Source organism: Pan troglodytes, chromosome 5 (assembly GCF_028858775.2).
Source record: "Pan troglodytes isolate AG18354 chromosome 5, NHGRI_mPanTro3-v2.0_pri, whole genome shotgun sequence".
NCBI lineage: Eukaryota > Metazoa > Chordata > Mammalia > Primates > Hominidae > Pan > Pan troglodytes.
Window position 1 is genome coordinate 133,070,893 of NC_072403.2, and position 21,629 is coordinate 133,092,521.

At 37.3% G+C, this 21,629-nt stretch overlaps 1 protein-coding gene across 6 annotated transcripts in view; it reads right to left on the reverse strand.

The window, feature by feature from the left end:
• Window positions 1–21,629, reverse strand: part of TBC1D32 (TBC1 domain family member 32) — a 251,985-nt gene that overhangs the window by 101,136 nt on the left and 129,220 nt on the right. For all 6 annotated transcript variants that reach the window (XM_009451911.5, XM_063813400.1, XM_016956235.4 and 3 more), the window contains one exon: window positions 18,203–18,291. In XM_009451911.5, the coding sequence (XP_009450186.3) occupies window positions 18,203–18,291 (89 nt within the window). The remainder of the gene's footprint in view (window positions 1–18,202; window positions 18,292–21,629) is intronic.

A 21,629-nucleotide genomic window follows, 5' to 3' on the forward strand; every position in this document is an offset into this window, starting at 1 on the left:
AACTTTAATGCTCTGAGGTTTAAATGACTCAAAATATTCAAAGAACTTAGAATGGTCCTGCCAACAGTAAGCACTCTTGTAACTACTAGATATTAGTACTGAATTATTATATTTTATAATAACAATCTTGGGATAAATTACCACTAGACATATAGAAAAACTAAGCAAATGAGAAATAGGAATAAATGATTCCTTACTAATTCTAGAAAAAAAATTGGGGAAGGAAATAAAATATAATCATAATATATCTTTGAATTGGCAGTGAATAACATTTAACCATTTTCAGCACAGTATCCCTTCTCTCAGGGGCACTTGGTATCTCTGATTCATTATTTTTCAGAAGGCAAAACCCTCCAATGTTCTGCTTAAGCAGGAGAAAAACAGTCACTCAGCTAAATGGTGTAGGAATGCAGGAAATCTGAAAGCATAACTGAGTCTTATAATTGTAACTAGTCTTATTATTGAAAGGGTTAGACTTTCACCTAATCCTCTACTTTCATCTGCATTCTCAGTAGTGCCCTTAATTCTAGTACTTCTGGAATGTTGTAATATGCAAATAAGTAGCTTCTGAGTTTTCCCTACTGCCAGCTTGGGTTTTAGCTTTCCTGGCCTAATAAATCAGTTACAACTTGTCCATTGGTTTTTCAGCTCCTGAAATTATATTGTGGAAGCCTCCAACCCATTCCCACCTTGAAAAACTTCCTCCGTACATCTCTTCCTACTGAGAAAGTGGCTCCATGAAAACAAGGGAGTAAACCAAGATAGGTAATTGGATCCCAGGTAACAGGGGATCTAACCCACAAGAGAGAAAAGAAATTCCCAGGATGATGATGAAGGGAAACATGAAGGCTGACGCTCAGGGCCCAAAAAAAAAAAAAAGTCCTACAGTACAAAGTGGAACAAAAGAATGTGATAAAAGAAAAAAAAAATAGATTATCTGATGCCCTTTAGCTGGTTGAGAGTTTATGTTTTCACAAATATGAATAGGATATTGTCCCTGCCCTCAAGAATGTGAAAGCCTTGTAGTTATAAAACATAATTGGAAAGAATGATTGTGGGGCACCTTGACATATATTCTGTGAAGCAGTACAATATATGGGTTAGGCATTACATTCTTTGGAACCGGTCTATCTGGATTCAAATACCAACTATACCAACTACCAGTTTTGTTACTTTAATTGAATGGCTTAACTTCTCTGTGTCCCAGTTGAATCATTTGTTTTAAAAAACAAAACAAAACAAAGGAGATATTAAGAGTACCTACTTCATAAGTTTGTTCTGAAATTGAATGACTCAAATATAAAACCAATACAAATACCTGAGACATAATGAGCACTATATTAGTATTATGCAGTAGCAGAGGTTAGCAGTATATTTTTAGGATAGTCTAGGGATATATTACTAGCATGTACTTTGAAAATAAAGTAAATGTAAAATATTATGTAATTATTAACTCCAAGGAAAGTAAAGTTTTAGGAAAAAGGATACATAGTCATAACATACTTCTTAAACTACCAATAAATAATATTTATACAGACATTATAATGGAAGCTTTTAATAGAGATTTAATCAAGAATATGACAAAACTATAGAACAGAGAGAGAAGGAGAGCCAATGAAATCTAAGTCCTAAGCTTCTAAAACCCTAAAGATAAGAGATGAAGGCTGAAAGTTAAACAAATCAAGATAGTGTAAGCGTGTTATTTTTAAAACCTGGAGATGAATCCTCCCCCCAACAAAAACAAAACAAAATAAGGAATTAAAAGTGGCAGCCTCTGAGGAGTGGAACTTGGGAGTACAGTAGAATGAGTAGGGGATTACTCTTCATTCTTAAAAACCTTCCCATACTTTTTGACTTTTTAAAATATGTACACTTATTACTTCAATAAAAATAAAAAATAGTGGCTAGTAGACATCACACAGACCATGAACTATTATCTTCTCTAGCTGCTCTGCCAAAAAGATAATATGGGCTCTGGGCTGGAAGTGGAAAGGAACTGAAGCCACACAGAATCTGGACCTTTATTTGGCCTTTGCTCCAATAGATAAAACAAAAACAAACACATTTGTTTTCTAAGCTCTAAATTGTCTTTTTAAAAAAATTATTTTCACCTTATTAAATTTTATCTCTAATGTAACAAAACTGAATTAATATGATTTAATTGTTGTCATAAAGAAAAATATTTGAGGTAAATAAGTTATTTTTCTTTAAAGAAACAAATGCCAATTTGACATCACAAAGTTTATCTTGTTTACATTAAAAACCTGAAATAAAATTCCTTCTGGGTAAAAGATTTCAGTTTAACCATAGGAAACTGGCATTTTTGACATCCCAAAATGGAAGTGTACTCAGGAACAAATCACAGCATACTCAATCAGAACTTCAGGGCAAAGAATTATAACCAGGGTCAGTCCAGAGCCCTGAGACTCACAGGATTTCCATGCTGAACATTAAGACTGACACAGTGAGTCTAACTGAGCATTTCCAACAGATAATATATTGTTACATGATATTAATATTGTATTAATATAATTTTATATTTAAATATTAAATATTATTATAGTTAATATTAATGTTCATTATATTGACCCTATAAATGTTTATATGTTTATATGTTATATCTATATATTATAAAATGTAAATACACTAATCAAGGGCTTCTTATGCACTAGAAAAAAATGCTTGTAACATGTTTGATTCTAGAGCCCCAAGTAGTTTACAGACATCTAATTTATCATCATAACACTACACACAGCTGCATAGCATGTCAGCATTACCCAGGAGACATCAATATATATTTGAATATGCACCAAAAAGCACAACTAGCATAACCTAGTTATAATCAAAAGAGCAGTCTAAGGACAAGATATACATATACCAGCTCACACTAACCATACTGTGAGCCCTCCCTGGGGTTTTCCCATCAGTCCTGAAGAGACTGCTAGGCCCAGAACATATACCCTAAGTAAGCCACGACACTAAGAATTTTGCACTTGATCCTCATGTCCAATTATGGAATTATGGACAAGATACATTGTTTTGCTTCAGATACTAAGTGGCATTCCCAACTAAATGCCCATTTTAGTGTGAAAATGGGCATTTAGCATCACTGCAAAGAGGTAGATTTTAAAATACCACACACTATATAATTTCTTTCTTTCTCCTAGCCCAATACAGACACACACACACACACACACACACACACACACACACACAGACACACGACCCTCTCCGTCCCCCACCACCCTCCTTCCCTCTCCTTCCCAACTTCCCGGCAAGCCTCCCGCTCTTTTTCTCATCTGACCTCCCTCCTTGCCTCCCCACCAGTTCCAACCTCCCTCCTTCCCCCTCCACCTCATCCCTTCCTCATTCCCCCTCCACCTCATCCTTTCTTCCTACTCTCCCATGCTCCCTCCTCCTCCTCTCCCTGCCCCCCACCGTTCTTCCCTCTGTCTTCCTTCCCACCTCTCCTCTGCACATATACCCCTTCCCCCCACACACATCCACTCTCTCTACCCCCCTACACACCCACTCTCTCTACCTCCACCCCACATCTACCTACTCTCCCTTCCCTCTTCACTATCATCCTCCCGCCTCTAATTTTATTTCTGGAAATGAAAATCAGTGTCTCCTTTATGTTAAATGTTTATTTGAACTATCTGGAGGAATAAAATAAACTGTAAGATGAGGGACTAGCCTTTTCATCTGTTTTGGGACATATTTTGGATATGGTGAATCCTCTAGGAGTTTACTTAAAACCCAAACCAAATCTCACCAGAAACATGATAACTCTCTGTTCTTAATTACTATAAACTTTCTATGTTGCTGTTAAAATATTATCACATCATTAATGTGTGGAGGCGGGCATTTGTCTGGGGTAACGAATGATTCTATGAAGTTTAGTCTTAGCTTTCTATCATTTCCACTTGAAAGAATCCCAAACATGTTCTTGGTTTATCTCACAACTACAGTCATAAGCCCCTTCTCTTTATCCTGTCACTTTCTCCTAGTACTAATTTAATATATACAGGGAAGAAAAACATTTCTTTTCTATTAACAGTCTAAATAATTCCATCTATACATCACCATAAATTATACTTTTACAAACTCTAAACAAACACAATGTGTGTATGCATACATATATATGCACACATATGTATATGTGTTTGGTTAAGATACATATGCATGTGTGGATGCATATGTACATGTACATATATACATATATTTGGATATATACACATATCTTCATATATGGAAATTTTTGTTATATACATGCATGCACACCCATGTGCACACATACGTATCTTACTTAACCAAACACATTTCATTCCCCTAACATAAAAGTTTTCCTTCTGATTGGCACACACAAAAGTAGCAGAAATGTAAATCGCAATTCCTTTTCTGTCTGCTATCAAAATCAAGAGAAGAACATAAATTACATACAGTAACCACACCCTCAAATCTGAAGCTTTCAATTTTTATTTTTTATTTTTTATTATACTTTAAGTTTTAGGAAACTTTCAATTTTCAATACACATACAACCATATCTGGAGAAGAGAAATAGGGAGCAGGGTCAGCTTGCCAATAAAATTGTGTAAGAATTTACACAATTCTGCAAAGAATGAGCGGAGACTATAGGAGGCCTGCTCACTTACTCTATGTACCAAATTCAGATCTGTGTTTTAGAAAATGTTCTGGATTGCCTGCAGTTGGATATTAGTTGGAGCTTTTGTAAACACACAGAGTATGGTTTTCGGGCATGTGGTGATTAATACTAAGTGTCAACTTGATTGGATTGAAGGATGCAAAGTACTGATCCTGGTGTGTCTGTGAGGGTGTTGCCAATGAAGATGAACATTTGAGTCAGTGGGCTGGGAAAGGCAGACCCACCCTTAATCTGGTGGGCACCATCTAATCAGCTGCCAGGGAACATAAAGCAGGCAGAAAAACGTGAAAAGGCGAGACTGGCCTAGGCTCCCAGCCTACATCTTTCTCCTGTGCTGGATGCTTCCTGCCCTCAAACATTGGACTCCAAGTTCTTCAGTTTTCAGACTTGGACTGGCTCTCCTTGCTCTTCAAGCTCACAGACAGCCTATTGTGGGACTTGTGATCATGTAAGTTAATACTTAATAAACTACCCTTTATATATCTATATCTATATCTATATATATCTATATCTATATAGATATAGATATAGATATAGATATCCTATTAGTTCTATCCTTCTGGGGGAACCCTGACTAATACATATTTTGGTACCAGGAATGGTTCTAAAGGCATAGAATATTAAGGATGTTCTTTCATTGGTTTTGGGGTTTCTGGAGTTGGCTGCTTAATATGTTTAGATCCAAAAATGCTAAGGACTCTACTTGTAATAGTATGGAGAACACTGATATTCCTTGGCATGAACTGTTTAGAGAGTTACATAAAATAAATAGATTTGACACTCCTGATTCACCTCTCATGAGAGGAAAGGAGTTTAGTGACTCTACATAATACCTTTGACCATATGTGGAGAACCAAGGAACATAATGAAGTTGGTTGGTTGCTCCTAAGTTCAGTGGACAAAGTAACGAAAGAAAATGATGAACTCTGGGATTCTGTCTCCTGGCTTCAGAAGCTGAGGCTCAAATCTGCTAAGATTGCCCATAGTGAGTGGCTTATTTCCTGTAGAGAAAGAGATGAAACTGTAGAAAAACACATGCAAGCTCTTATGCCAGTGGCTGACCTGCAACAAAAGGTGCATGCACAGCCTCACCAGATTTCTACTGTTAAAGTGAGGTCATTGATTGGAAAAGAATGGGACCCTACAATTTGGAATGGAGATGTGTGGTAGGACCATGATGAAGCTGAGGACACTGAGTTTGTAAACTCAGATGAAACTTTTTTGCCAAAAGAAACAGCTTCCTCATCCCCAGTAGTGGCAACATCTCCTCCCTGACCCATGCTGCCATCAGTCTTTCCATCTTTGTCTGAGGAGACAAACCCTGTGCTACCTAAGACAACAATGATGGCCTCCCCTGAGACAGTTGCCCAGAAAATAATGTTGATTCTCCTCAGGAGCCACCTCCAACACCCCTGTTTACGTCTAGACACATAACTAAAGTCCTGGCAGGCCTCTAGAGGTGAGATTGAGATTGTGACCCAAGAGGTGGTGCACTACACTAGAAAAGAACTGCTTGAGTCCTCCAATCTATATACACAGAAATCTGGAGAACAGGCATGGGAATGGATATTAAGGGTATGGGAAAATGGTGGGAGGAACATAGAATTGGATCAGGCTGAATTTATTGATTTAGGTCCACTAAGTAGGGACTCTGCATTTAATGTTGCAGCTCAGGGAGTTAAAAAAGGTCTAACAGTCTATTTGCTTGATTAGCTGAAATACGGATTAAATGATGGCCCACTGTGAGAAAGCTGGATATGACTGATCTCCTTTGGTTTAACATAGAGGAGGGGATCCAACATCTTAGGGAGACTGAGATGGTGGAGTGGATTAGTAACTAGACCTACTCATCCCAGTTGGGAGGGTCCAGAAGATATACCCTTGACCACTGCCTTGTGAAATAGATTTGAGGGCTGCACCTGAATCTTTGAAGAGCCCTGTAATTGTTCTTCTCTGTATGTCAGGTCTAACAGTGGGAACTGAAGTCATTCAACTACAAAATTTAAATACAATAAGAATAATTGGATCCCTATGTGGCAAGGGCCAAGTGGTGGCACTCAACCATCAAAGGCAAGGTGGGCCTAGCTACCGTAATGGACAACAGAAACAAAGCAGCAAACAGAACAGTCTGACTCATGTAGAGCTCTGACATTAACTAATTAATCACAGTGTTTTCAGAAGTGAAATTGTCGGGAAGCCTAATGCATTCTTGCTTAATTTATATTAGCAGAAAACTTTTAGGTCAAATGGACAAAAGATTAATTTGAATTATAAAAAGAGAATCACAGCACCTCAATCAATTTCTAGACTGGAGCCAGTTTACAGACCCAGAACCCCTTGAGTGAAGGAGAGACTGGGTCCCCCTAAGGAAGCACCCCACTTCAGTACCAACAATCTAGGCTGTGAATATTTCTCCCATCCTTCTCTAAAGAGACCTTCGGCTTTGTACCTTCGGCAATGTACAGGGTAACTGTGAATTGGGGAAAGGAAAATGATCAGACATTTTGGGAACTACTGGACACTGGCTCTGAGCTGACGTTGATTCCAGGGGAAAAAAAAACATCACTGTGGTACTCCAGTTGAAGTAGTGGCTTATGGAGGTCAGGTAATTAACGGAGTTTTAGCTCACGTTGACTTACAGTGTGTCCAGTTGGTCCCCAGAATCATCTGTGGTCATTTCCTCAGTGCCAGAATGCATAATTGGCATAGACATACTTAGAAGCTGGCAGAACCCCCACATTGACTCTCTGACTGGTAGGGTGAGGGCTACTATGGTGGGAAAGGCCAAATGGAAGCCATTAGAGCTGCCTCTACCTAGAAAAATACTAAATCAAAAACAGTATCACATCCCTGCAGGGATTGCGGAGATTAGTGCCACCATGAAGGACTTGAAGGATGCATAGGTGGTGATTCCCACCACATCCCCATTCAACTCTCCCATCTGGCCTGTGCAGAAGACAGACAGATCTTGGAGAATGACACTGGGTTATTGTAAGCTTAACGAAGTGGTGACTCCAACTGCAGCTGCTGTACTAGATGTGGTTTCATTACTTGAGCAAATTAACACATCTCCTTGTACCTGGTATGCAGCCATTGACTTGGCAAATGCCTTTTTCTCCATTCCTGTCTATAAGGCCCACCAGAAGCAATTTTTCTTCAGCGGCAAGGCCAGCAATATACCTTTACTGTCCCACCTCAGAGGTATATCTCTCCAGCTTTATATCATAATCTTACCCAGAGAGAACTTGATTGCGTTTTGTTTCCAAAAGATATCACACTGGTCCATTACACTGAGGACATTATGCTTATTGGATCCAGTGAGCAAGAAGTAGCAAACACACTGGAATTATTGCTGAGACATATGTGTGCAAGAAGATGGGAAATAAATCCAACTAAAATTCAGGGACCTTCCACCTCAGTAAAATGTCTAGGGGTCCAGTGGTGTGGGGCCTGTCGAGATATTACTTCTAAAGTGAAGGATAAGTTGCTGCATTTGGCCCCTCCTACAAACAAGAAAGAGGCACAACACCTAGTGGGCCTATTTGGATTTCAGAGGCAACACATTCCTCACTTGGGTGTGTTACTCCAGCCCATTTATTAAGTGACTTGAAAGGCTGCCAGTTTTGAGTGGTGTCCAGAACAGGAGAAGGCTCTGCAACAGGTCCAGGCTGCTGTGCAAGCTGCTCTGCCACTTGGGCCATATGATCCAGCAGATCCAATGAGGCTTAAGATATCTGTTACAGATAGGGATGCTGTTTGGAGCCTTTGGCTGGCCCCCATAAGTGAATCACAGCAGAGGCCTCTAGGATTTTGGAAAGTCCCTACCATCTTCTGCAGATAACTACTCTACTTCTGAGAGACAGCTCTTGGCATGTTACTGGGCTTTGGTGGAAACTGAATGTTTGACTGTGGGTCAAGTCACCATGTGACCTGAACTGCCTATCATGAACTGGGTTCTTTTTGACCCATTAGCCATAAAGTGGGTCATACACAGCAGCATTCCATCATCAAGTGGAAGTTGTACATATGTGATCGGGCTCGAGCAGGTCCTGAAGGCACAAGAAAGTTACATGAGGAAGTGACTCAAATGCCCTTAATTTCCACTCCTGCCACCCTGCCTTCTCTCCCCCAGCTTGCACAGATGGCCTCATGGTGAGTTCCCTATGATCAGTTGACAGAGGAAGGGAAGACCAGGGCCTGGTTCACAGATGGTTCTGCACGATATGCAGGCACCACCTGAAAGTGGACAGCTGCAGCACTAATAGCCCCTTTCTAGCACATCCCTGAAGGACAGTGTTGAAGGGAAATCTTCCCAGTGGGCAGAACGTCGAGCAGTGCACCAGGTTGTGCACTTTGCATGGAAGGAGAAATGGCCAGATGTGTAATTATACACTGATTCATGGGCTGTAGCCAGTGGTTTGGCTGGATGGTAAGGGACTTGGAAGACACATGATTGGAAAACTGGTGAGAAATAAATTTGGGGAAGAAGTATGTGGATGGACCTCTTTGAGTGGTCAAAAACCATGAAGATATTCGTATCCCATATGAGTGCTCACCAACAGGTGACCTCAGCAGAGGAGGATTTTAATAATCAAGTGGATAGGATGACCCGTTCTGTGGACACCATTCAGCTTCTTTCCCCAGCCACCCCTGTCATCACCCAACGGGCCCATGAACAAAGTGGCCATGGTGGCAGGGATGCCATGGTAGCAGGGATGGAGGTTACTCATGGGATCACCAACATGGACTTCCACTCACCAAGGCTGACCTGGCTACGGCCACTGCTGAGTGCCCAATTTGCCAGCAGCAGAGACCAACACTGAGTCCTTGATATGGCACCGTTCCTTGGAGTGATCAGCCAGCTACCTGGTGGCAAGCTGATTACAATGGACCTCTTCCATTATGGAAAGGGCAGAGGTTTGTCCTCACTGGAATAGACACTTACTCCAGATATGGGTTTGCCTATCCTGCACACAATGCTTCTGCTAAGACTACTATCCGTGGACTCATGGAATGCCTTATCCACTATCATGGTATTACACACAGCATTGCCTCTGACCAAGGCACTCACTTTACGGCTAAAGAAGCAGGGCAGTGGCTTATGCTCATGAAATTCACTGGTCTTACAATGTTCTCCATCATCTTGAAGCAGATGGATTGATTGATAGGAGGGTGGAATGGCCTTTTGAAGTCACAATTACAATGGCAACTAGGTAACAATACTTTGCAGGGCTGGGGCAAATTCTACAGAAGGCCACGTATGCTCTGAATCAGCATCCAATATATGATACTGTTTTTGCCATAGCCAGGATTCATGATTCCAGGAATTAAGGAGTAGAAGTGGAGGTAGCACCACTCACCATCACCCCTAGTGATCCACTAGCAAAATGTTTGCCTCCTGTTCCCACAAGATTACATTCTCTTGGCCTAGAGGTCTTAGTTCCAGAGGGAGGAACATTGCCACCAGGAGACAAAACAACGATTCCATTAAACTGGAAGTTAAGGTTGCCACCTGGATACTTTGGGTTTCTCCTACATTTAAATCAACAGACTAAGAAGGGAGTTACAGTGTTCGCTGGGGTGACTGACCCAGACTATCGAGACGAAATCAGTCTACTACTCCATAATGAATGTAAGGAAGAGTATGTACGGAATACAGGAGATCCATTAGGGCATCTCTTAGTATTACCATGCCCTGTGATTAAGGTCAATGGGAAACTACAACAGCCCAATCCAGGCAGGACTACAAACGGTCCAGACCCCTCAGGAATGAAGGTTTGGGTCACTTCACCAAGAAAAAAACCATGACCTCCTGAGGTACTGAAGGCAAAGGGAATACAGAATGGGTAATAGGAGAAGGTAGTCATCAATACCAGTTACGACCACGTGACCAGCTACAGAAAAGAGGACTGTAACTGTCATGAGTATTTCCTCCTCCTTTTGTTAAAAACATGTTTGTGATTGTATACACTTGTACTAAGACATTATCTTCATTTTATTTCCTTTTCCTTTATCATGTGACATAAGATTTATTGACTTCACATCAGCATTTAAGTATTGTTAACTTCATGTGATAGTATTTGGGTTCGGGACTGAGGCGTTTCTGAGTGTAAGAAGGATAGCTGTATTATGTTAGGCGTAATTATGATCTTATTATTGTCTTTATTTGAAGATTCTGTATAATCTCAGGAGATGTATATGGGTTCAAGCTGACAACAGGTGGACTTGTGATGGTTAATACTGCATGTCAACTTGATTGGACTATATGATACAAAGTACTGATCCCGGGTATGCCTGTGAGGGTGCTGCCAATGAAGATTAACATTTGAGTCAGTGAGCTGAGGAAGGCAGACCCACCCTTAATCTGGTGGGCACCATCTAATCAGCTGCTAGAGAATATAAAGCAGGCAGAAAAACATGAAAAGGTGAGACTGGCCTAGCCTCCCAGCCTACATCTTTCTCCTGTGCTGGATGCTTCCTGCCCTTGAACATTGGACTCCAAGTTCTTCAGTTTTGAGAGTTGGACCGGCTCTCCTTGCTCCTCAAGTTTGCAGACAGCCTATTGTGAAACCTTGTGATCAGGTAAGTTAATACTTAATAAACTCCCCTTTGTAGATATATAATATATATACACATATCCCTTTGTGTATAATATATATTATATATATTACATATATGTGTGTATAATATATATAAATATAATATATATTTTATATATATATATATAATATATACACACACACACACACACACATATATATGTATCCTATAAGTTTGGTCCCTCTAAGGAACTCTGACTAATACAGGGCATATTGAGTTTGTGGAGCTTGTATGATACACAGATCCAAATGCCACATAAAACTTGCAAATATGCTCAGGACAGGCTTAGGGCTGGACATACAGATATAGGGGTAGTCAGTAAAGAGTGACCGGCCTGGCACGGTGGCTCATGCCAGTAATCCCAGCACTTTGGGAGGCCGAGATGGATGGATCACGAGCTCAGGAGATCGAGACCATCCTGGCTAACACGGTGAAACCCCGTCTCTACTGAAAATACAAAAAATTAGCCAGGCATGGTGGCAGGCGCCTGTAGTCCCAGCTACTCGGGAGGCTGAGGCAGGAGAATGGCATGAACCCGGGAGGCGGAGCTTGCAGTAAGCTGAGATCGCGCCACTGCACTCTAGCCTGGGTGACAGAGCGAGACTCTTGTCTCAAAAAATAAAAATAAAAAAAAGAAGTGATCATCGAAGGCACTGTAGATAAAATGGAGGGTGAACTAAAGACATAACTCTAGGAGACAATTCAAATTGAAAGTTTAATAAAGGAGGAAAATAAAGAATTAGCAAAAATGAACGACACAAAAGGAATCCCAAAATAAAAGAGAATAAAGTCACTGATGCTGCCAAAAAGACTGTATCTAAGAAAGTGTGGCAGTTAGCAAAGACGCAATAAATATTTTCTGAATGAATGAACAAAAATGAAAGGAATACATTTCATTAAGTAGGCAGAATATAAAATGCTACAGAGAGCTCAAGAAAATTAAATCATAATAACAGTGTAGATAAAAATACATAAGGTTGGAAAATGTGCCTATCCTTTGACTTAGCAAGTGTATTTCTACGGATTTGTTGTGGAGCAACAATTATAAACATCAAGATATTTATCCATAGATATTTAAAAATAAAAAAACACCTACGTGTGTAAAAACAGAAAATTGAGATTCAATCGTGTACTGGAATATTACTTAATCCTTTAAAATTATGATACAGATTAATATTTATAGGTGTGAATGGATAATTTTAAATATTGAAGTAAAAAAGGAAGTCTCAAAACAATAACACTCCTATTTTTCAAAAAAAAATCTGTAGCTAAAGATCAAAATATGAGCATAATAGGGTTAACAGTGGTTACCATGAAGAGGTAGGGTAATGAGTGTTGCTTTCTCCTTTTGTTTTCAGCATTCTTGAATTTTTCTATGTAAACAAGAATTGTTTGATTAAATTAGAATTTTGAATTAGTTACTGTCTTCAATCAGTAATCGATCATTTTATTATTTTTATTATTAACTTGAAAAAATAAATTCTAGATGTGCGTGTATATGTATATATGTATACATGTGTATATAAAATCCAAAATGTGGATGGTTTTGTCATGTTATATTCTAATTTCTGATATTAAAAAAAGATTACAAGAGGTAATTGTGAGATTATTTCTTGTTACTAAGGTTAATCACATTTAAGTCTAGTTAGCAACTGGGTCACTGGAAATAAATAATTTGGTGATTTGTTGTGATGAAATACTAACATTTGGCTATGTTTGTTACTTGTTAAAATAACCAAACTGCTTTTAATTACACGAATTTTTAAAACAAATATGAATTTTTAACTTTTCATATTAAAGTCATCTCAGAGGTCAGACTTTTTTAACAAGGAAGCTAATGATGCATAAACCTGCTCATTGTACTATATATAAAACTTACTGTTGGTGGGTAAATATAAAATAATAACAAATGGCAAATGATTACTTTTAAAGGCTGTTCTGTAAGTATAGACTCCCAAGTTTTGTTTTTAAGAAAATTAACAATAAATAGGCCACATTATAGTTTCAAATGAGCAAAGAAGAAATAGGTTTTAGAAGAACAATATTAACATTTTTAAACCATGTTAAATTTTAATATATATTTAACTAAGAGTTACTACGTAAGATTTAAATTGTTAAAACTAAGTACATCTTTAGCATTGAAGACAATTCAAAGTTAAAAAAAAAAAGCTGCAATTCCACAGCCTATAATAAAACTTAATGTGGTCAGTTTGATATAAAGAAAACTATTAATGTTAAATGATGATATAATGTTTCCCCATGATATTTACAGCTTTTGTTTTGAAATAAAATGTCCAAGAAGGAATATAACATTACTCTAAACCTACTAAAAATGGTTAAGAAAAGTTTAAGCTGCTAAGCCTTGGGCAGTATCAAAAGTTTCCAGGCAACTGTTTTAATCAGTCAGCAGATTTAACAAATAAATGCTAACCAAATAACTCAAAACGATCTGGCAATGTGGTAGACACGAAAGTAGAAGAAAAAAATACTCCCTTAGGAAACTGAAGTTTTATTCAGAAGAAGAAATAAATTAAATATTAAATCTGTGGGAAGGACCATAAAGGCAAGAGGCATGCAAAGAGAAGACAAGATCAGAATGGGCTATAAGTAATTCATAGAGCAAGCTTTGTGTTGAAGGATGGGTTGAATTTGTATAAGTAGACAAAAGCAAAGACAGTAGTCAAGACATAAAAAACAAGTACAGAAGCAGGAATAAATGCTGTTTTGTCCTTGAGGGAGATAAGGAGTCTAACCTCCTCGGAGCATTAGTTCAGGCTAAGGAAGGGTAGGAACTATTGTACACAGGAAAGGTAGAGATACATTAGGGTAAGACACACAATGGTGTCCAGAATTGCCAGTAACTTAAAATGATAAAAGACGGGTGAGGGCTTTATAAGAACATGTTTCTTTTCTGCCTTAATTACTTCACATTCTTCGATTAACTAATTATCTTACTCCTCACTAGATAACAAGGTTAAAGAGAATGAGCACCACATCTGATTCACTCATCATTGAATTCCCCATACTAGCACAGTCTGTAGCTCAGAATACGTATTCAATAAATACTGGTTGAGTAAATATAGAAGAGTACATTTTTAAATTGTAAATCTTACTGTGTAGTCATACATAAAAGGCACTTCACATATTAGGTCACTACACTGAAAAATGCAGATTAGCTTATTGCTTAATCACACTCCTGGAGAGGGAGGAAGATAGGGTCTCTGACTCATGACGGTAGGTTAGGAAATGGGCAAAGGAACTACTTTTTAACACAGGTGAGGACAGGGGAAGTGGGCAGCTGACAAGAGCATGAATGTCTTCATCTATCATAGTAGAGTTGATCAATACTGTCCAAAAGTGAAAAATCACACTCAAACCTCTTGAAATGTTTTACACAATGTTTTCTCTTTACCTTAGAGGAATCTCTTCGAAAATAATGACCCCTGGAGAGAAAAAACAGTTATTTGAAATTCAGCAATTCCTTCAGTCTCAAGCTGGGGCTTCTTTTTTTTTGTTTTCCTATAAAATTCAGTTCAAATTTAAAGTGGCAACTGTACTATAATTCTATTTTTATAAAAGAATTTATTTTTATATATCTGTATATCTTTCTGTCTGTATATGTACAGAAAGATGCCTAGAATGATTTTCCACAGTGTTAATAATGACCGTTTTAGAATTACAAGGAATTTCATTATATTTAATTTTCTGCATTGGTTAATTTATTTATAATAAAGATCAACTATTGTTTAAAAAAACAGAAAAAAGTTATGATGACTTTCAAAATTAAGCAATTAAAGAGACGGGTCACTTAACGAGACAGAAATGAAAGATGTATTTTGTTTGTTTTTGTAGAAGGAGGTTTGGGAGACCCAAGAGTTCAATTTTCAACATGTTTAAGTGAGAAATGTATAAATTGAGATGTCAGAAGGCAGGTGTATATATAGGTTTGGTAGCTGAAAAGAGAGGTCTGGGCTAGAGATATAAATGGGGGCATCTACTAGCATATAAATGATATTTAAAGGCAAATGTTTAAGTGTAATAAATTAGGAGTAGAGTGCACAGAAACCTAGGATCCATGGTCCTGGGCCCAGGACTAAATCCTGAGTATTCCAACATTCAGAGGTTGCGTAGAGAATGGAAAAAAAAAAAAAGAAAGAAAGAAAGAAAAAGAAACCGCAGCAATAAGAGTGTGTGATACACAGAAATGAAGAGAATTTTTCACACAGGAAAAAAAAAAAATGGTCCCCTATATCAAATGCTACTGACAGTTATAGTAAGATGAGAAAAGAGAAGAATGCACTAGATTCATTAGCATGGAAGTTACAAGTGATCTAGCAATGAGCAGGATGAATAGTTCTGACAAAATTATAAAGTCAATGTCAAATCAAAGTGAGTTGAGTAAATACGGGTGAGCAACTGAGGACAGTTTGTATAGACATATTTTGCTATATAGATCAGTGGCTGCAAGGAGACACAAGGTCAAGGATATTTCTTTGGGTGGTTTGTTGTATTTCATTGTAAGATGGGACATATGAAGGCATGTCTTCACACTAATAGGAATGATCTAGCATAAAAGGATACGTTGGAAGAGGGAGAAAAGGGGTAGGGGTGAAGGAGGGAGGCTAATCAAAGGAGCACCCTTCTTGAGTATTAGTCATTTACAATGTAAGATTTGTAAGATCTTGGCAATTTAAAATTCAGAACTTTAAACAGAATGTGATGCTGTTCACGCCACATTTCACTAAGCCTCATATTAGCTTCATCTGAGTGTTGTGATAAATAAGTTGCACCAAGCATTACACTTAATGCTACTGCTACAGTTTTGAGGCAGAAGAAAATAGAAAGCAAATGGAACAAGCAATGATAAACATAGATTCAGACACATTAATGGATAATCCACTGAAGAGAAAGGTACAAGGAAGGCTTAACTAGAAACAAACAAAAAATACTATGGGAATAAGAGAGAAACATATGGGTAAAAATCCCAAACACACAGAAACACAAGGTTTATGAATAATGCAAAGCTATGATCTAGATTTATCACCATTAGATATCAATGACCAATAACAGAAATTAGTAGAAAAATGAAAGTAAATTATTAGCTTAAAATGTATGACTTACAAATATACCTGAACTAAAGATTATTATGAATAGAAATCTCAAAACCTACATTTGTGTAAGAAAAACTTGTTAAAAAGCCAATAAAGTTAAAATACAAACTTTTCCTCAAAAAGTAATTTTGTCATTTTCTCTTTTTGAATGCTGATACAAAACAAGCAAATTACTAGGTCGCATGTTTATGACTACTGAGACACCGAAAAAATGAAGACAAAAATTATTTCATAGTAAAACACAAAAACAGCATAGATCAAGTAGATATAAAGACACGAAGAACTGCTATTAGAACTATTAATGCTACTGTTTTTACAGTGTTTTCTGTGTGCCAGGTACTATTTTAAGGCTTTTTAATTTTCCTATCAATTATGAAAATAACTCTGTAAGGAAAATAACGTAATTATCCTCCACTTTACAGATGAGTAACTAAGACCCCATCTCACACAACCAGTAAAGAGCGGGCAGTTTGATCACAAAGTACATGTTGCTAACCACCATACTGCACTATTCTTTTATCTATCAACAATGGGATAGTAAATTCTTTACAGTAGCATAGAATGATAACATTTGGATATTATGAGAAAGCACATACTATGAAAATTAATGTATGTTATTCCCAGGAGCATTTCACTTCTTGGATTGCTTTTTATATAACTTAATAAAGTCTTACTGTTAAATCTTCTTCCAAAGAACACTACAGAAAATATTATTCCATACAAGCAAGAAAATATACAGGAAAAAAAAAAAGAAATTTACTCAGTATAACAACAACAAGAGGCCAAAATCGACGTTCTATAACTGCAAAACTCAGAAACATACTTGTTATGCAAAAGGAAATTCTACTGAATGGAGTTTTTCCTAGTTTCCCCCATCAAAACTTGCTATCTGATGTATTTGAGACTATAGACTAAAAATTAAAATTTAATGTGAAAACACATTTTGAGATAAAGGGCACGCCACCCAAAGAACTACAATAGCAGCACCTTTGTTATACCTTCTTTGTACTATAAAGTCCAAACACGAAGCTCATCTATTAATATACAGTTAAAAGTTAAAAATATACTATCATCAGAGAATTCTAACTTTAGAAAAATAATTGCTTCCTTTCTTAGGTGGTGAATTATCATTGATCTCCCTCAAGTCTAAAAAAGTTACTTTGCTAATAGAAAAGAAAGAAAAATCATGAAACTATGAAAATGGAAAATTTCCTTAATTCAGCTGCTTTTAAAGGTAGTAATTTACAGGAAGGGAAGCAAATTCTATGTTTACATATGACCAAAAGACTGCGAATTTCATGAGTCCCTGTAGCCCTACCAACTACGCCTTATTTCCCATTTGAACATGGAAAATAAAATGTCAAGGAATATGAACTCAACTAGAAAGATTTAAACTTCAGGCAAAGTAAAGTTGAAAAGTAATGATTAACACCAAAGAGCAAAACTTGGGCCTCAGGATAAATCATCCTTTTCTAGGCCTCTTTTGAGGGTATATTGTGACAAGAATCTAACCAAATACCAACCCAGGGAAGGTCAAGTTGACTCCTGAGTACACTAAATGAAATAGTCCCTAAAATGCCTCTATTAAATTAGGGAATGGGAGACACTATAATAATATAGAATCCAAATTCAGACAAAGGCCATGGTACACATATCTAATTGCCTTAATTTACTTTGTTTATAATGTTACAGGAAGACAAATTACCTTTAAGCATGCTTTTAAATATTAGCTAATTTTAAATACTTTTTTAAAGTATACAGGACAAATGCTTATTTTTTGTGGAACATAAAATATAATATCAAAAGTAAAATGTAGCACTTTACCTTAGACCAAAGATATGTGATTGTTCATAGTTGAATAAAGAACGAATCTTAGCTTCAGAATTCAAAATTATAAGTCTATCAATAATATCCTGAAAAAGAGAGACAAAGTGAGACTGTATTTAACTGATATCATTTAAAGAAAATTAAGTCAACAACAATTTATTTAGATTTGTGGCTCTCAAATTTGCCTTTACAAGGAAATCACCTGGGGAGCTGTAAATAATAATAAGAAGAAGAAGAAGAAGAAGAATAGTATAATGCCTGGGTCCTAACCCTCAAAGTTTCTGAATTAACTGGTCTGAGTGTGGCCTAGATTTACATTAGGACTGTAAAAGTTTCCGAAGTGAATCCAGTATTCAGCCAAAGTGGAAAACACTGATTTTGACCCTACTCTGGCACTAGTGAGCACCTTATACCATCAGTTAAATACTGATAAAATTGCCAAAAATGTAAACTACTTTGAAAAACAAATATAAAATCCACAAATTAGAAGAATGAACAACGGATCAAAATGTTGTAACTAGTAACTAGATTTTCTCAATAGAGATTATCTGCCTCATGTAAATCAGTGGTTTCCAACCCTGGTTGAACATTAGACTCACGTAGGGAACTTAAGAAAGATACACAGGTGCCCAGGCTCAACCCCAGGCCAATTAAATCACTATGTCTAGGGGTGGGAATCTGGCATCAATACTCTTTTAAAAGCTCCCTGTGATGTTCCAGTGTGTAGCCAAGTCTTCAAAACCACTGATATAAATATACACAGAACCTGATGATCTAGGTGCCAGCAGCTGTCCTAGCACTGACAATTTTAGCCAACCACACAATTTTGAACATGTTTTAAAAGGCTTTCTTGGCCAGGTGTGGTCGCTCATGCCTGTAATCCCAGCACTTTGGGAGGCCGAGGTGGGCAGACCACAAGGTCAGGAGTTCGAGACCAGCCTGGCCAACATGGTGAAACACCGTCTCAAAATTAGCCAGGTGTGGTGATGGGTGCCTGTAATCCCAGCTACTCGGGAGGCTGAGGCAGGAGAATTGCTTGAATCCAGGAGGCGGAGGTTGCAGTGAGCCAAGATCATGCCACTGCACTCCAGCCTGGGTGACAAAGCAAGACTCTGTCTCAGAAAAGAAAAAAAAAAAAAAAGGAAGGCTTTCTTTCTACAATGCCCTGCTTTTACATATATCTTTGGGTTCAGGCCTAAGAAATTTATTTATAGACAAATATATATCTCTCTCATTGCTCATTTTCCTGACCAAGAAACTTGCTACTCTCCAGTGAGTTTAAATTCAGGATATTTCTGTTACCAATAGGGCAAAAGAAGAAAGGTTTTGCTAGGGAGTAAAGTCACATAATATTTATTGAGGAATTTGTGGCTTATGGTACAAAGACTATTTCATCAAATTAAAAAAAGAGGCAAAGGAATGAGTTTGTAAAAAGAAAATAATAGATATTTCAAAATCACACTTGAAAAATACTAATCAGATACTGATCAATACTAATACAACAACTGGACTGTGGGTAAAGCTACCTAGTAAAAATTTGTACCCAACATATAAGAATATATTTACCATTCTATAGATTATTTTGTAGAAGTGTGTAAATAATACTAGCATGAGAGTTTAAATTGGTAAATATTAATAGACTACCTAGTAATGATGAATAAAAAGACTATTATTTTTAAATGAATTGTTGCTGTTATCTACTACTTTGCTGGGCACTATTTGCTTCAAACATTACAATAGAATGTGAGCTAAACAACTCATATTCATACTCCCAGCTGCACAGTCACTCTCATTAATTGCATCACAACTCTTTCTATCTCCTTTAACCTCTCTACTTTTTCCTGAATTAGCTACATGACAGAGCCACAGAGATTGCTATGACTTGCTCCAGCATCTGAATACTATTAAATAAATAGTCTTTGCCCTAGACATAGTGATGAAACTTGTTTACTATCTACCTATTCTACAAATAGGTAAATGTTTTATTACTTAATAATTGTTGTAATTTTAGAGAAACGACCTATTATCACTATTTTTAACCACTGTTAATCTTCACAGAACAATCTAGAATTGATTAGGAATCATTAACCTTCTTGTACCTGAGGTGAGAGAGGTTGCCAATTAGTTCTATGCATAGTAGTTTCTAAAAGTATTATAATAAATATTTCTTCAATAGTAGGGAATTCGTATAGGTGACTGAAATTTGCACGGCTATTTGAATATAATGCAGAGCTCAAACTATTTGATAGCCAGTGACATCTTGTAACTGAGATTCTAGTTCTGAATCTAAGTACTAGGTACTGTTATAATAAAAATGATAGACTGTATTACCAACAAGCTAATGGAAGAGTAGATTACAGTAATCTATCAATGAGAATGCATTTTCAAAGAACAAATGTTATGGCAAATAATTTTTTCAAAGAAGAAGATTACATTGATGTATCACCACTTAGTGAAAAAAACAAAACTCCTGGGAAGCCTTATGGAGAGCTTCAGTTTCTAAACACCATAACATGTGTCAATAAGGGAATCAGCTTCCTAAATCAAGAAGCAGCTTCCCAGCAACAAACTAGTGCAAGAAGACCCAGGACTTACAAAAAGTAGACAGAAATTCTGTATATTTTTAAAAGATACTGTCCAGCTTGAGAATATTTTCAATAACCTACTAGGTCAGACTGAGGCCATACTGGAAAAACAAAAAGGAATATCAGTTCTATATAAAGATATGTTTGAGTGCCTACTGTTTACAACTTCCCCAATAGCTAGGTTTGGGCTATGTGACTGACTTGTTTTTTTGAAGAAATAGGCAAGTGAAGGGTGAGAACAGGTCAAATGTAATGTCCCAATAGTTCCGCACTTCCACTTCTAGAAGTGGCTTATGATTGGTTAGCCTATGAATAAAACTAAGCTAATCAAACTCCTTCCTTGGGATTTTTCAACATGGAAAAGTAGAGGAAAAGGCTGCTCTCCTGTTTGGGGTTTTAGAGAGTTAAATGGTGACCCCTCACACACACACCAAAAAAAAAAAAAAAAGATATGTCCAAGGCCTAATCCCCAGAACCTGTAAATGTCACCCTATTCAGAAAAAGAGTCATTGCAGAGGTTAAGAGTCTTGAGGTATGTATTAGTCCATTCTCACGCTGTTAATAAAGACATACCTGAGACTGGGTAATTTATTTTAAAAAAAAAGGAGGTTTAATTAACTCACAGTTCAACATGGCTGGGGAGACCTCAGGAAACTTGCAATCATGGTGGAGGGGAAAGCAAACACATCCTTCTTCACATGGCAGCAGGAAGGAGAAGTGTGGAGCAAAGTGGGGAAAAGCTCCTTATAAAATCTCATGAGAAGTCAGTTACTATCATGAGAACAGCATGGGGGAAATCACCCCATAATTCAGTTACCTCCTGTCAAGCCCCTCCCATG